Here is a 14352-nt window from a genome sequence, read left to right on the forward strand (position 1 = left end):
TTCCATAGTTTCTAATTCTATCTTTTAAATGATTCTAATATGAGCCCTCAAAAATCGAGCTTGAAAAAGTGGTTCATAATATTTTCCGTAAATTATCGCGAATATGTTATCGCACGTTATTTATAAATATGCCGAGAAAATCGAATTCAAACTATATGTAGCAAGCAACGTTAAAAATTGATGTGATAATCTGAGTCCATAGTCATGCGGCTGTGTTAAATAGAACGGCCACTTCGCGTTGTCCGAGGATCAGCATAAAACGATCGACGAATGCAGCTAACGCCGCCGAAATATAGCACGCTAAGATTGTTTCTGCAGCATCAAATTTCTCTAAGAACATAAAATTAGCCGATTGGAATCGAGACGGCAAGACCGTCGGCTCACACACACCGATGATGCATGAGATCCCGTTATATTCCTACCCGTCGAGAAATTCTCACGTTGCCTCGGCTTCAATTTCTCATAGCAACAGGGAAATAACGTTAACCGGATACGCACCGAAATTTTTTCCATCGCTTAAATTCGCTGAGTTACCAACTTTCCGCTTTGCAAATCAGATTCGAATATAAAATAGCGAGTTTAAGTTTCAAGATTCGCTTTATAAGAACGTAAAAACAATCGTCGAATATATTTCTATCATTAGATTTAATCAACATTAAATCAACGCGACATTAATCAACTTTGTAAAAATTCATAAATATGAACAAAATAAACCGGTTACGAAGATGAAGACAATCGAGAGAGATCTACCTATTGATTTTTATATTCACATGTTTCGTACTATTCCGAACATCCTATTGATTATTTTCAACTATTTTTATTAACCTTAACCGCATATCAATTATATCATTATTCAAACGTCATGTTGCATTCATAAAAGAAAGTTCAAAAAATCGCGAATAATCGATAGCCGACGCTGCTTTATGCGAACTCCGAATTAACTAATAAATTAATTAATAAAAAATTATATTATGTGTATTGATTCTTATATTCTGCCTCCTTTGCTCTGTCTCTCTCTCTCTCTCTTTTCAGAATTCTTTTGCCGTGAACTTATTTACGTAAAAAATGATGAAAGATTTTTCGCGCGATCGGAGGAGGGAGTTGTATGTATATTACTACTATCTACTGCGGTAACAATGCTATTATCGTGTCGCCCAACATCGCTTATCATCGGGAAATAAGATATACCTAACTAATTAATTATCTCGTTTTTTATGGCGCGAAATTGATACAAGAGATTGGATCTGATGTGCCCCTTGCAGGCAATCCTTTTTGTTGTCGTACTCATTTCGGAGGAGAGAGAGGCCACAGCGTTACGCGTTGCGAGGCTAACGAGGACGAGTCGACGTCACAAAAGGAATATCGTATACCAATTATAGAAAATCGATGTAAATGTAATAAAAAAAAGCGCACACGCGCGCGACTCGTCTTACGTCAGACCTCGCGTCACGACGCTACATTAAGAAAGGAAAAAGATAGAAAGAGATATACACAAAGAACTTAAGAATTTAACGGAAAAGCTCTACATGCCCTGATAGAAAATAAAAAGCTCTTTCAGAGACCGTGCTACACTTGAACGCACCGGAATCTAGGTTGAACCACGTTATCGACAGCGAAAGAAAAATAAGCTCCGTCCCACCTGCGCAATAGGCACATATAATTACGCGTGCGCGCACACACATACACACACACATGCGTGTACTCGCTGTGTACACGTCATTGAAACTTTTTAGAAGCATACTTGCTTGTGAATGAGCCATTGTCCGTTTCCGCCACATTAGAAAGATACATATCATCGTTCGAAATTTTCCACGTTTTCTCGAGAGCTCATTCAAAGAAGTACGCGCGTATTATACTCGGCTAATTTTAAATTTGTTTGAAATTTGCATTTCACCATTGTGGAAACTTTTCTCACGTTGAGATGTTCGCTAATAAACGTGCTTCAAGTTCTAGCGAGTTGGGCCAATTACGAGTGCCTATTGTTACGGGGGTTGGAGACAATTGGAAAATGGCGAGGATGAGCCTACCTTGTGAGTCGCGCTGCTGTTGTGCGGTGGCCTCCTGAGGTGTCACAAATATTTCATCTGTCGCCCCGGTAGCCGCTCCTCCTCTCAACATGTCCACGACACCCCCCGCGTTACTTCTGTCACCAGTAACGTGCCACGCGCCAAGGCCTGCTAAAGGGCAATCATATTTCGATAAGTGTCATTGTGAATTTGAATATTTGTTCATTATACGCGATACCGTCAGAAAATGCATCATTATGTAAAAAAGGATAAATAAGAACCCGCTTTGTCATGTTTCAAGTTTGCGATCAAATAATAGAATAAGAATTAAGATTAATTATGAATCATTTGAGATTCTTATTTAAAAAGCTCAAATGATTTACAATTGATGCGTTCATGAAAAAATATTACATTCTAGGAATATATATGAAGGGTACTTTATTCACATAAACTCTTTCAAAGGGGAACAAAAATATTTTAGGACACATATGTAAGACCGATCAAGAAATTACGCAGCGAAACACAGGGTTTCACAATCGGAAAATTGCACAAATTCCTTATATAGTGGAAGTGCTTACATTTATATTATACAATACACTCCTAATCATCCTTTTATATTCACGATTCGTTACAGCAAGTAATATTTGGCAAATTACGCGGAATAATATACACATCCGTCTCGCAGTTTATCATATTCACACACATATTTCGCATACATACGTATAGGTCGCAATCACACAAATTTTAAACAATCTACACTTAGTCTACATATAACACTTAAGAAACAGATAAATAATACTGATAGTTTGACTATTTAAAATTCAAATACTTTGTACGTATAGCTTGTCGTACTTCGACTCGCATATTTCTTTGTATTATTGTTAAAACAATCAGTTTGGAAGTGATTCTTGTTGATGAGTTTCGATTTTAGAATAAATTTAACGTCAAAATGCGAACAAAGGAAGAATATCTGTCGGCAATGTGCATACATTCTATAAAGCATCTTTAATTTGAGCGAAAGATTTAAGAATATCACGGATTTATATCAGTCTCCAATGTTATGAACGAAATTATACACCGACTAATAATACTGACAATCTTGGCTGATCGGACTCGACGAAGAGTGTGCTGCGTGTGACACTACAATACTCGCGTGCGTACACACGCACACACTAAGTCTGTCTAGGCTGGACCGGGGTACTAGCAGGTTGCTGCCTCCATCTCCTCCTGACGACGTTCAATTTTTTCAAATAGAACTGCAGTGTTGAGCGATTAATGCCGTACATCTCGGATGCCTGAGTGGTGCTAACGCCCTGTTGCAATATTGCTTCCAGAGACATTTTAACCGAGTCTAAACTATACTTTCTGCCCTGCTTACTTGCCAGTGATTTAAGCAACGCGCCTACGTCAACGTCCGGGCGCGGCCGCCTCATGTTTGGCACTTTTTTACATTCGAGGAAATGGGAAGCCCATAGGGCACCACCATCACCATTACCGAAATTCCCTCTCGACCGAGACCGCGCTCCCGCCCCCCCACCTGCAACGAGGAAACCCAAGCTAGTGTCGGCCAATTTATTACACGGCCCGCTTTAACAGATAACAAATAAAAAAACGAAACGATTTCGCGATACCAAAATCATTCATTCGTTCAACACATAAGCCCTTCCCTATTTACGAGCAAGCGAGAAACACGATTTATCACGACCGGCAATATCGCGACTCCTGTTCAAGAATCACTTTCCAATCACTATATTAGACGTCAAGCTCCGCTTCGATCCAAAGTTTTTTTGGATCGAAGATTCGCTACTGTCGTTGTCTCTCTCCAGAGCGTGAAATTTCATATAGAACGGAATTATCCGCTGTATGTATATTCTCCATACTCTTAGACGCGGCACGCAGTTTAGCAATGCGTAAGTTTAAAGGCACGTCATTGCAATTTATATTGTCTAATTGAGATAAATAAACCCTGTATTCCGCTACGATAAAACTAAAAATTGTAATAATAAACAATTGTAATAATGAAAAGAATTATAAACTTACCGGGGTGTTGGGTGGGGTCGTGGGACGGTCCAGCTCGATTGTTGTCCTGTTCCATATCATTTAGATCATTCATATCGTCGTCCAGCGTCAGGTCTTCGACGCACTCCTCAGATTCCTCTAGGTATTCAGACTTTGGCTCGATGAGACTATCGTTTGGCTCGGGCTTTTCGAGTGGCAGCTATAGAATATTAAAATGTATTAGAAGTCGTGGATATCAAAAAAATTCTTTTACATAAGAAATTAAATCATCAGCAGATAGAGAAAAAAAAAACATGTTTCATACCGTTTCCACACTGCAATGTATACAACCAAAGCAGTAGGACAAAGTATGAATTTTTCTTTACCAACGAAGCGAAAGAAACAGCGCTATTGGCGACAGCCTCTACTAGAGCGTTGGCGACGCGTGTACGAGGAAAAGAGAAACAAAAGAACTCGCAATACTTTACCTGTAACATCTCGTCGGCGGGTTTCGTCAATTGCGTCATCAAAGCTGACCTGCCGAGAGAGTCAGTCGAGTCTGCGTGCACTTTCTCGTCTGCCACGGGCGTGATTCCAAGCGCCGGTACACCCATTTGTTGAGGCATATCACTGGAATTCGATGCATCTTGCATCTCTAACGTATTATCTTCGCCCAAACTCCCTCTTCGAAACCTCTTTCTTTTTCTTGTTGTTGGACTTTGTGAGCCTTCTCTGTATGATAAAAAAAACAATTCTTACCAATACTTTCAAAACGAGAAGATTATATTCAGATATAAAAATTATAATATAATAAAATTATTCTTTTTGAAATACCTCGAGCAGAGCCTCTTCGGCCCTTGAGGACTAGCCGTATCCTCTGGTATATCCCCCACAGGACCTTGTGCCATACTCTGCCTAGGAACTTTATTCTTTTCTATCGTTAGACCAGAAGACGCGTGTGGAATGTCTAACGATGGTGAAACGCGTGCTATCGGTTGTGAGACGGTTTTCTGTGGTCTGGATTCTGCTTTACTACTGCCAGCAGTTTTACTTTCCGAAAGGCCCTTAATTTGCAAAGATTCAGCGGCTTTGAGGAGTGCTGCCAATTGGTCTTGGGAAATGTTGACTTCCCCTCTATACATATAATCCATCATCGCCTTAAGTTCCTTGAATTTAACATCTTTGAGTATAAAGACTGGATGCTTGTCATAGTGTTCGCTGAGGAGGCACTGTAACATAAAAGTACACATTCTTTCAAATAAACAATACTCATTACACAAATATGTATATAATAATTCATCTTCCAAATTTGTAGTTTTGCAGACATGTCCCAGTAACTTTCTTGTATTTTAAGACATAAATATGGAAAAAAAAAAAATGTAAACATTTTGAATAGAATTATTCATAAAATACTTATTATAAGTCAAATAAGTTATTTAGAAAAAAAGTTTCAGTCTCATACATATATATCACACAATTAGAATATAAAAAAACTATAGAATATAAAGTATCTCTGAAACTGTAGATTCAAGTACATTATTAATTTTCATGATATTCAATTACTACAGAAGCATCCATCTCTATATCCCCACCCATATCAGGATAAAATCCCAGGGCAAGTGCCCTGGAAATCAGCCATCTTGCTTTCCCTGTATTGATCAAGAGGAAACCTAGGAGGGGGCTACAGGCTTTTGCTCCCCACTCTGCACATTATACACTCCTGCCCAGGCAACAAGCACGGCCATCTTGTTTCAACTTGAGACTCTTTCCCTCCCTCCCTCCCTCCCTCTCCTTTCATTTCTGAATAATCTATCTCTCTCCCTACCAACGTATTTCGTATTGATCTAACCCAACGATGCCAACGAGACAAAGAAGCAACCGGAAAAGCTTCATACCATAAAATTATAATTAGATTATAGTAAGATGCACAATTATCTTATGTCACTTCCCTCAATTTTAAATCGCATTCTTATTAATAATAAAATTTTCAATAAACATGGTTTTTAATAAAACTATAAACATTATTATTTAAACTATTGCATTGTACCTCTATCATCAGATACAAATATTATTTTACAATTAATTATTATGAAGAAGTACAAACAAAAACAAGCACAATTTTGCTATAAATTATATAAACTAACATTCTAAATTAATAATAAAAAAGACACTTCACAGTTGAGATCTTTAAAAATTATGCAATAACCGTTTTAAAATTATACTCTAGGAAATAAGACTGATGTATTGTAAGATTAGGTAATGATAAACAGAAGGTTTCACTCACCTCAAAGTATGGACTGCACGCGGAGAGGACTACTTTGTGAGCCTTGAGAGTTTTCCCCTCCGCTGCCAAGGTGCAGTCGACCAGCGTTCCGCTTTCGAGGAGTGTGTCGAAGTTTTGTATGAGCGTACTTTGATGGTTGTTCCATCTTAAACAGAACTGCTGGTCGTCCTCCATGGTAGTTCTGGCTTCGTTTCCTCGTTTCTGCACAAAAAAAAAACAGGCAAAATTGATGATAAATGAATAAACAAATGGCTCGAACCAACGAACGAACAAGAATTAGATGACATACGAGTACGAAATGGGGTTGTTCTCTCTCTCTTCTGTTCCTTACGTGCTATCGATCGATCGACGGACCCGACGCTATCTCGTCCTCCCGCGACCGATTATTATCGCGCACATCGAGCCGGACGACGTACCCGCGAAAGTACGCCTTTCGACTTTCGTTCCAGTTAGACAATCCTGTCCTTCCCTCTCCCGTTCTTTCTCCTTTTCGCACGCGGCTCTCGCGGGAGGACGACGGAGGCGAAAGCTCCGCAACGAAGCGCCGAAGCTTCCAAAATGGCCGTGTGCTATGCAAGCGCGTCGGTCAGATCGCTCTTCTGGCCTTTGTGCGTGCCTCGTAACGGTAACGGACTGCTACTTGGTGGGGATGATGCAGGAGGACGCGCAAGCACCGCGCACGCGCAGCTGCGACGTCCGGGCTGCGCGCAACAACTTGCGCAACAAATGCGGAGACCCCTGGAACTCAGGGGCGGCTGCTAGCACCGCCACGGTTGGACTCTATCGTCCAGGTCACGCAAAAATTTTATTATCGTAGAAAAACAAATGTCTCGTACGCGAATTTCTAATGCATCGAAAATCGTAAAAATTAATAATAATATTAATAATAAAAGCGTAGCTCATAAAAGTATAATTTAATGAAAAAATAAAAAAAAATAAAAACCTCGTGAAAAATATACCAAAAATATGTACCCGAATAAAGCTAACATGTTATAGCAACAACTTGACAATCTTACAAAACTTTTCACCGTAAGCAATGATTGAGTAAATCACGATTTACGATCGTTCGCGCATTTTCATCATGACATGTGTCAGCGGTTCTCCCGTCACCGCCCGAGATGCGGTAAATAAAATCGAAATAGGTCTAACTTGACTTACGTCAGCGCACGATTCATATTAGCAGCGATAAATAATAAATACGGAAAATCGATCACGCAGTTCGCGACCGGGTGGGGAAGAATGAACGTGTCTGCAGTAGGAGGAAATTAAGCGAAGTACGCAGTCGCGGAGTACCGTGAGACATGGCCATCGTGAGAGAGATAAAGAGAGAGAGAGAGAGAGAGAGAGAGAAACATAGCTATCGCTTCTCGGCCTACATGCGATTGCATAATCTATTTATATTGTTATATCGCGCAAGAGAGCGCGTTACGTCAGGCGATGTATCGAGCGGAGCGGCAACGTGTGTGCGCACGAAACAAATTGTTGACAGATTAATTTTCCAACCGTGTATACATACAAATATACTCCGATATTATACACTGCCAGTATTGAAAATCTATATTTCACGTTATGTATATTATAGTTTTTCTGTATAGACAGTGTATTTATATCGGAACATAGCTTTTATCTTACACGTCCGCGAGAATACATACATACATACATACTAGATTTGTTTGTAGCTGAACTATTCGTATTAAATACACTAAAAACGAGAGAGATAGATGTATCTACTTGAAAGAGAGAGAGAGAGAGAGAGAGAGAGAGAGAGAAAACAAAAAACTTTAAATGTTCAGCTACAAAAAAACGAAGCTATTATCAGTAATAGTGCGAAAGATAAGATGACGCGCGAAAAAATGCGGAGGAAAGAAGGGAGAAATCGTGCAACGACACAAGACGCTGCCTCTTGTCCCCCCCGACGTCCCTGGAAACGCGTCGAAGCGAAAGACGTGGATCACAATATGGCGGTTGGCGAGGTCGTGCCCGGGACAAAATGGCGACGTATGAAAAGCTCGTAGAGGAAAACCACGGCGATCGATCTCGGCGTCGCGCGCGCGCGTGCTCTTATTCTCACGTCGACCGAATTCCCCGCGTTCATGCGTCGCGTCTGGACAAGAGCACACTGAAATCGCAAACGGCCGCTAATTCACACGGGAAATTCGCATATCATTTCCATCATCTCAAACAACGACGACGATGACGCATTATACGAATATCACGAGGACGCAACGTTTCCTATCTCTCCAAAACATTCGCCATCTCATGGAACCGCCCGCCGCGCCATACCACCCGCATATCTCGCGCAATCTTTCCGAAACGCGTACCGTACGAAAAAGCGAAAGATAACCACGCGCGATTAAATAATACCGAGCCCACTCACCTAATAGAGAAGATATAAAAGAATCTAATATCACAGCAATGGAGTCGGTGAAAAGTAAAACAGCGTGACTACGTGACTCCAGACCCGGCGTCCGCCTCGTGCGCTGCTCTTTTCAACTATGGCGTAGCTCAACGCCTTTTAGCTCTGCTGCCTCGAACCGCCGTCGGAGGGCGCAGGCGTGTATATGCAAACGGGAACGAGACGCGTCCCGGAACAAGCAAGGAAAAACAGGAAAACGGCGCGCATGCGTGCTGCACGAAAATATTGCGACGTGATTGAGAATAGCATTGAAACGCAGAAGTCGAAATACATATGTGTTGGCTAATGTCAAAATTATTTCTTTTTGGGCAACCTTAACAATGCACCTGATATTACAAAAAGGAACATTGTTTCGTATAAGAATTTTTTTTAGAATTTCTTTAGAGATTCTTGATATAAAATTAATTTTATTGGATACGTTGCATTAGTTGAGGAAAAGAAAATCTCAATTATAATGTCGATCAGATCAATTTCCATTAACATATTTTACCACAATTTCTATTCAAATCAATTTAAAAAAAAAAAGAAAACTACAAATTTATAATTTAAAAATTTACTTGAAATAAAATTAATGTAGAAATTCATAATTATGCTTGATTTAATTTTATGCAGCAAGATTACAATGTCTATTTTGAAAACTATTTTATTTATGCTAATGAGTCTTATACACAACATAATGGCAATGCATTAGACTTGAGTAGATTATAAGTAATGAAAAAACAACACGATAGAGACAATCATCTTCCTATTTAATATTTTTAAATAAACGAAAAAATTGATTAACATATATTTATAAAGAAATAATTTATTAATTAAAAATTTGCATTAATAATATATCAAAATTACGTAGATTTCCGTTACGGTTTTATAAATTCTATAATTGGACGATTGATAATTATGATTATAAAGATCGAATCGCAAATGGAAATAACGTTCATTAAGTCCAGTTACACACATTTCTTATGTGTGAAGACATCTTATGTGATTCTATCATGATTGTGCTTTCTGTTCGTTAACTGTTCAGATCGAAAGAACTATTCATTCTGCAGCTGTAAAAGAGAATGATTCTAAAATAAATAAAAAATAAATTCTAAAAAAGTGATCCGTAATTTTAAATATTTTATTTATATTTTTATATTTCTCTCATCTCTATTATAATATTTATAAAATATTAAATTATTTATATAATCGTAACATGTGCAAAAAAAGTTTGGAAATTGGTTGTTTTGAAACGATATGACATTTCTATTAATATATAACATATAATATTCATTGTTTTTAATTTCTTACGAGACAACTGGATTCCTTTTTACCTATGAATCGAAATCATTTATTTCACATTGTTTACTTAGTCTGAAGAATAAATAACGGCAGGCCGCGCAATCTGATGACATAATAAATTAGAAATGTCAAATGACATGTCAAAATAAATAGCAGCAATAAAGTGAGCATAAAAAATCTGTATCTATCAAGAATTACATCCCCTTCGGTATTGAATTTCATATCGCGTCTTTTTACGTAATTCTAAGACCAATCGTCATTGATGCTTATCGCATTCCGATGATGAAAACAAACAATTGTGCTTCGCGATTGAGTCAAGTTCATTTCTACAAAATCTCACCGTTAAACCGCTCATTAAAATTCGTTGTTAAAATGATTTCGCGCGCTGGAATGATTATGCTAATATCTAGAAATTTCATGTCGAATAATCATGGCGGACGTTCTCCGGCTTTTCATCTCGCGTTATGCATTTAACAGGCGTCATGGCCGACGCTTTCCCGAATCTCTCTTACTCGCGACCTCAATCACCTTTCTATTAGTAGCAATCGCCCATTCGACAAAACGCAATCTCTCGCATATGCGACAAGCAACAGCTATATAAAATACAGCCACGAATTAGGGGCGAATGATATATATTATATGTAACAAACAGTACTACGGTGCGACGCGACCGCAGTAATCACGCATGCGATAATAAGGATTACGTTATATAACAAAAACCGATAAATTTCCCTCTCGTATCGCACCAGCTTGTCATTGCCCGATAAAAAAAAAAAAAAAACGCAGAAATTACCATGAAATTAGCAATTGATCAATCGCATTTGCCTCATTAAGCGCAATATTCGCTTTAAATTTGTCGACTTGTATGTATATAAATGCATATTTATGCGATGTACATAGTGTCGCGCGCTCAGATTATAATCTAAATCACAAATTGTGAACTTGCATTTTATCAATTTTATATCGATCATCGCCGTATCGCGTAACACGAAGATCGTAAATTTATCCGAAGCATCGGAATTTTAAACGCGCTGCTCGAAATCCAAGCCGCGGAAGCGAGCACCATTTTTATTAGACGATAACCCGTTTAAAGTGCAATAACCTCTCTCTCTCTCTCTCCGTTTTTCTCACTCGGCTTACATCGTCCCAAGTTTACATAGATCTCCCCGCGCGTTTCTTCCTGACGCGTTCCGAGGGACGCGGCGCGCGCGACAATTTTTGCCGGGAGCGAAAAACGTCGTCGCAGAAACTGGACCGCGCATCGTCATCGCTCTACGTCACGAACCGGCCTAAAATGTTCTGGTACGTGCGCGCGTAACGTAATGGCCGACCTCGTCGTTCTCGCGCGAGACAAAATGGCGAAAAATCCTCGAAAAAGCTCGGGAAAACTCGGTCAGGGCGATTACGGCGAATTTCGTCCGACGATATTCCTTCCTACGAGCGCGATTTTTCCTCGGATTCGACGTACGTGCGTGAGAACGTGCGGGGATACGGTATGGCGGGCAGAGCGCGACCAGATTTTCCGCCGAACTTTCCACCGGGCACCTAGGAGGATACTCGGATCTCACGGCTTTAACGTAACGACGCGTCAAAAGCAAGCGAGAGGAGAGCGAGCGCTAGTTCCTTCTACTCACCTAAATATTGGCACAGTCTAAATATCACAAGAGGACGAACTTGGGGAAACTACGCGTCCACTCCTCAGCGCGCACTATCCGAGCGTCATGGGTCCTTTTTACACAATGGCCGTGGCCGAGCTACGCGGCTTTCGATCGATGGAGTTTCTGCGGGAAGATAGCGCTAGGCTGTCACGGAAACGGCTCGCCCCGTCGCAGCGCCCCCAGACGCGGCGCAGAACGTACCGATGCACCTTCTGCGCATCGAGGGAACGCGAAAGTGGGAGCGAAAGGAGAACGATGCAGGATCGTCGCGAAATTACTAGAGTCCCGAGAATATAAGGTGATATATTCATTTCTTATATTTTTTTTTTTCATACGCGATTGAGAGAAAAAAGTTACTAAAAAAAATACTAGGACAAGGGATAATTTTTAAGAGAAAAGGAGAGAAGAGCATTAATTAATATTACGTAACTGACAAGGCAAATTTTGGAGGAAAAGATATACAATGTTAATCGTTAATAATTAATTTACTATTCTGAATTAAAATATATGAATATATATATATTTATTGTTTGCAAGACTCAAATTTACTAGGCTACATATTTATGAGATTAAAATCGAGATTGTAGCATCAACTTATGTGCAGCGCCCCCTTGTGTTTGACGCTTGTGTCCAAAAATTACGGCCCTGTCGCTCTACGTGTATCGCGACGGTATTGGCCGGCGGTGGGGATCGGCGCGAGTGGTGGAGGTAAAGAGCCGGGTTTCCGTTCTAGAGCGCGTTCGCGGCGTAGCGTAGCGGACGGCGACGAGGCGGGAGAGGCGAAAGGCGACGCGCGGGAGAAGTGGAAAGCCGGGAAAAGAGAGCCGACGAAGGAAAGAGAATCGGGGGTCCACAACAAAATCGCTTAATCGCTTTGCGCCACCGTCCGCAACGGAACACAGCCCATCCGTCGCCGCCATCGCAGTGCCCCCTATAGTGTGCATGCATGTTCCTCGCTTTCTCTCTCCTCCTCTTTCTCTCTCCCTCCCTCCCTTTCTCCCCCATTTACCCCTTTCTCCTTCTCTCTCGCTAGCCTAGTCTCGCGCTCCGTCTTTCTCTCCTTCTCCCTCTCCCTTTCCCTCTCCCTTCCTCGCCTTCGCGGTCTCTCCCGCTGTCTCTGTCTCCCCGTGATTCGCTATGCCACTTCGGACCGCGACGTTTTCACGGGCAATCCGTGAGTGACAGCTGCCAGTGGCCAACGCGGTGAGTGCGTGTGTCTCTCGCTCGACGACTGACAACGGCCAATACACCGGCTGTGCGTGCGTGCGTGACAGCTTGCGTGCGTGCGTGCGCGCGAATACGCGCGGGTAAATACGTAATTTGACGAGGCCGTCCGTTTCGTTTCGCGCCCTGTTCCGAAACCGTGTGTTTAATCATCTGATACGACGAAAGTGTGTACTTATCCCCCCGGACCTTGGAGCAACGCGGGGGTTGGCGATTACCACGGACCGGATCATCGCCACCGTTGCTGCTACTGCTGCTGCTGCTACTACTACTACTACTTCTACTACTGCCGCTGCTGCTCCGCTAAGATTTGATTTGTGGGTCAGGTCATGGTAAGGTAAGGATTGTCACGATCATGCATGAATCTTTGCGCGACGTAGTTGTCGAGACGATGCTCTTTCTCGACAACGTCATTCGCATTCGTCATTTCGAAATATATACCAACAATCTGTCTTCATTCGTTGACATTAATAACGCAAGTTGTACATCGTGAACATCGCTTCCTTGAATTACGCGTTGACGCGCCGAAATTTGTTTTGTAAACAAATACGATAGCCATATACTGTGTTCCCTGCATTCTACACGGCGCGCGGCCGTATCTTTTTTTTCTCGTTTATTATCAATACGGCCACGTGCTTTCTGAACAAGTGCGCCAGTCAATGAACCAATTGTAAAGCGTGAGTAAACGATAGTACCGTTTTCGTGCATAAAATTATATATGCGATAATATCACGGTGTGTTATAAATGTCAATGATCGCTTTTAGAACTGTCAGAATTTTCATTTACTTCGGTATTTAATACAAAAATGTTAAATTTATTACAAAACCACCTTAGTAATTAATCTGAGATTTTCCAAGTTTTGAGATTAAATTCGGGACTAAACATATCATGGGTTATTTAATTTATTCAAGTTTAATTTATGTATTTATAAAATAAAGAATTAACAAAAAGTATACATATGTAAAATAGTTTGCAAATTTGGGATAATGTTATAAAAGTAAATTTTTCTAATTACAGTTAATTTAATTTATTATCGGATCTTTTTAATTCGTGCTTGTAGTGCATGCATCGATACATATTGAATGCACATGTATTCGCGGTGCGATTCATCATGTTTGAAAGGAGGAAAATCGACGTCTTTATCGGCCATTCGATTTTCCTCGTTTTTTTTTTATGGCCACAGACGAAGCCGCATTGTTTTGACTCCAGGGTGCTTCGGTTGCTACCCATCTCGTATACATATACACGCCTAACTAATCACATACACGCATAACTAATCACATACAAAAGATACAAGCCTCGTGCGCTTGAACGAACTGTCGCAGAGAGCTGTGTACAGAGCCGATGAATTAAAAGCGGTCTCTCGGAGTAAAAGCGCGCGCGTCTTTTCAAAGCCACGCGGTTTTCGTCCGCCTCGAAAACGCCGTGTCACCCGTTACGGTAGGTCACGTGCGCGATACTCGTCCAATAATCGTCGATTACGA

At 40.8% G+C, this 14352-nt stretch overlaps 2 protein-coding genes across 52 annotated transcripts in view; one reads left to right on the forward strand and one right to left on the reverse strand.

Annotated features, from left to right (window-relative positions):
* Positions 1-11787, reverse strand: part of LOC126853662 (longitudinals lacking protein-like) — a 177124-nt gene extending 165337 nt beyond the window's left edge. For all 50 annotated transcript variants that reach the window (XM_050599580.1, XM_050599588.1, XM_050599586.1 and 47 more), the window contains exons 1-6: positions 11620-11787; positions 6289-6489; positions 4839-5233; positions 4493-4736; positions 4047-4224; positions 2028-2177 (exon numbers count right to left, since the gene is read on the reverse strand). In XM_050599580.1, the coding sequence (XP_050455537.1) occupies positions 2028-2177; positions 4047-4224; positions 4493-4736; positions 4839-5233; positions 6289-6462 (1141 nt within the window). In that variant the 5' untranslated portion in view covers positions 6463-6489; positions 11620-11787. The remainder of the gene's footprint in view (positions 1-2027; positions 2178-4046; positions 4225-4492; positions 4737-4838; positions 5234-6288; positions 6490-11619) is intronic.
* A 545-nt stretch (positions 11788-12332) lies between these two features.
* Positions 12333-14352, forward strand: part of LOC126853660 (protein bric-a-brac 2) — a 51049-nt gene continuing 49029 nt past the window's right edge. The window contains exon 1 of one of the 2 annotated variants that reach the window (XM_050599572.1): positions 12333-13204. In XM_050599572.1, coding sequence (XP_050455529.1) covers positions 13197-13204 — 8 coding nt within the window. In that variant the 5' untranslated portion in view covers positions 12333-13196. The remainder of the gene's footprint in view (positions 13205-14352) is intronic. The other variant, XM_050599574.1, reaches the window with a different exon arrangement.

The sequence above is a fragment of the Cataglyphis hispanica genome, chromosome 12 (assembly GCF_021464435.1).
Source record: "Cataglyphis hispanica isolate Lineage 1 chromosome 12, ULB_Chis1_1.0, whole genome shotgun sequence".
Lineage (NCBI taxonomy): Eukaryota > Metazoa > Arthropoda > Insecta > Hymenoptera > Formicidae > Cataglyphis > Cataglyphis hispanica.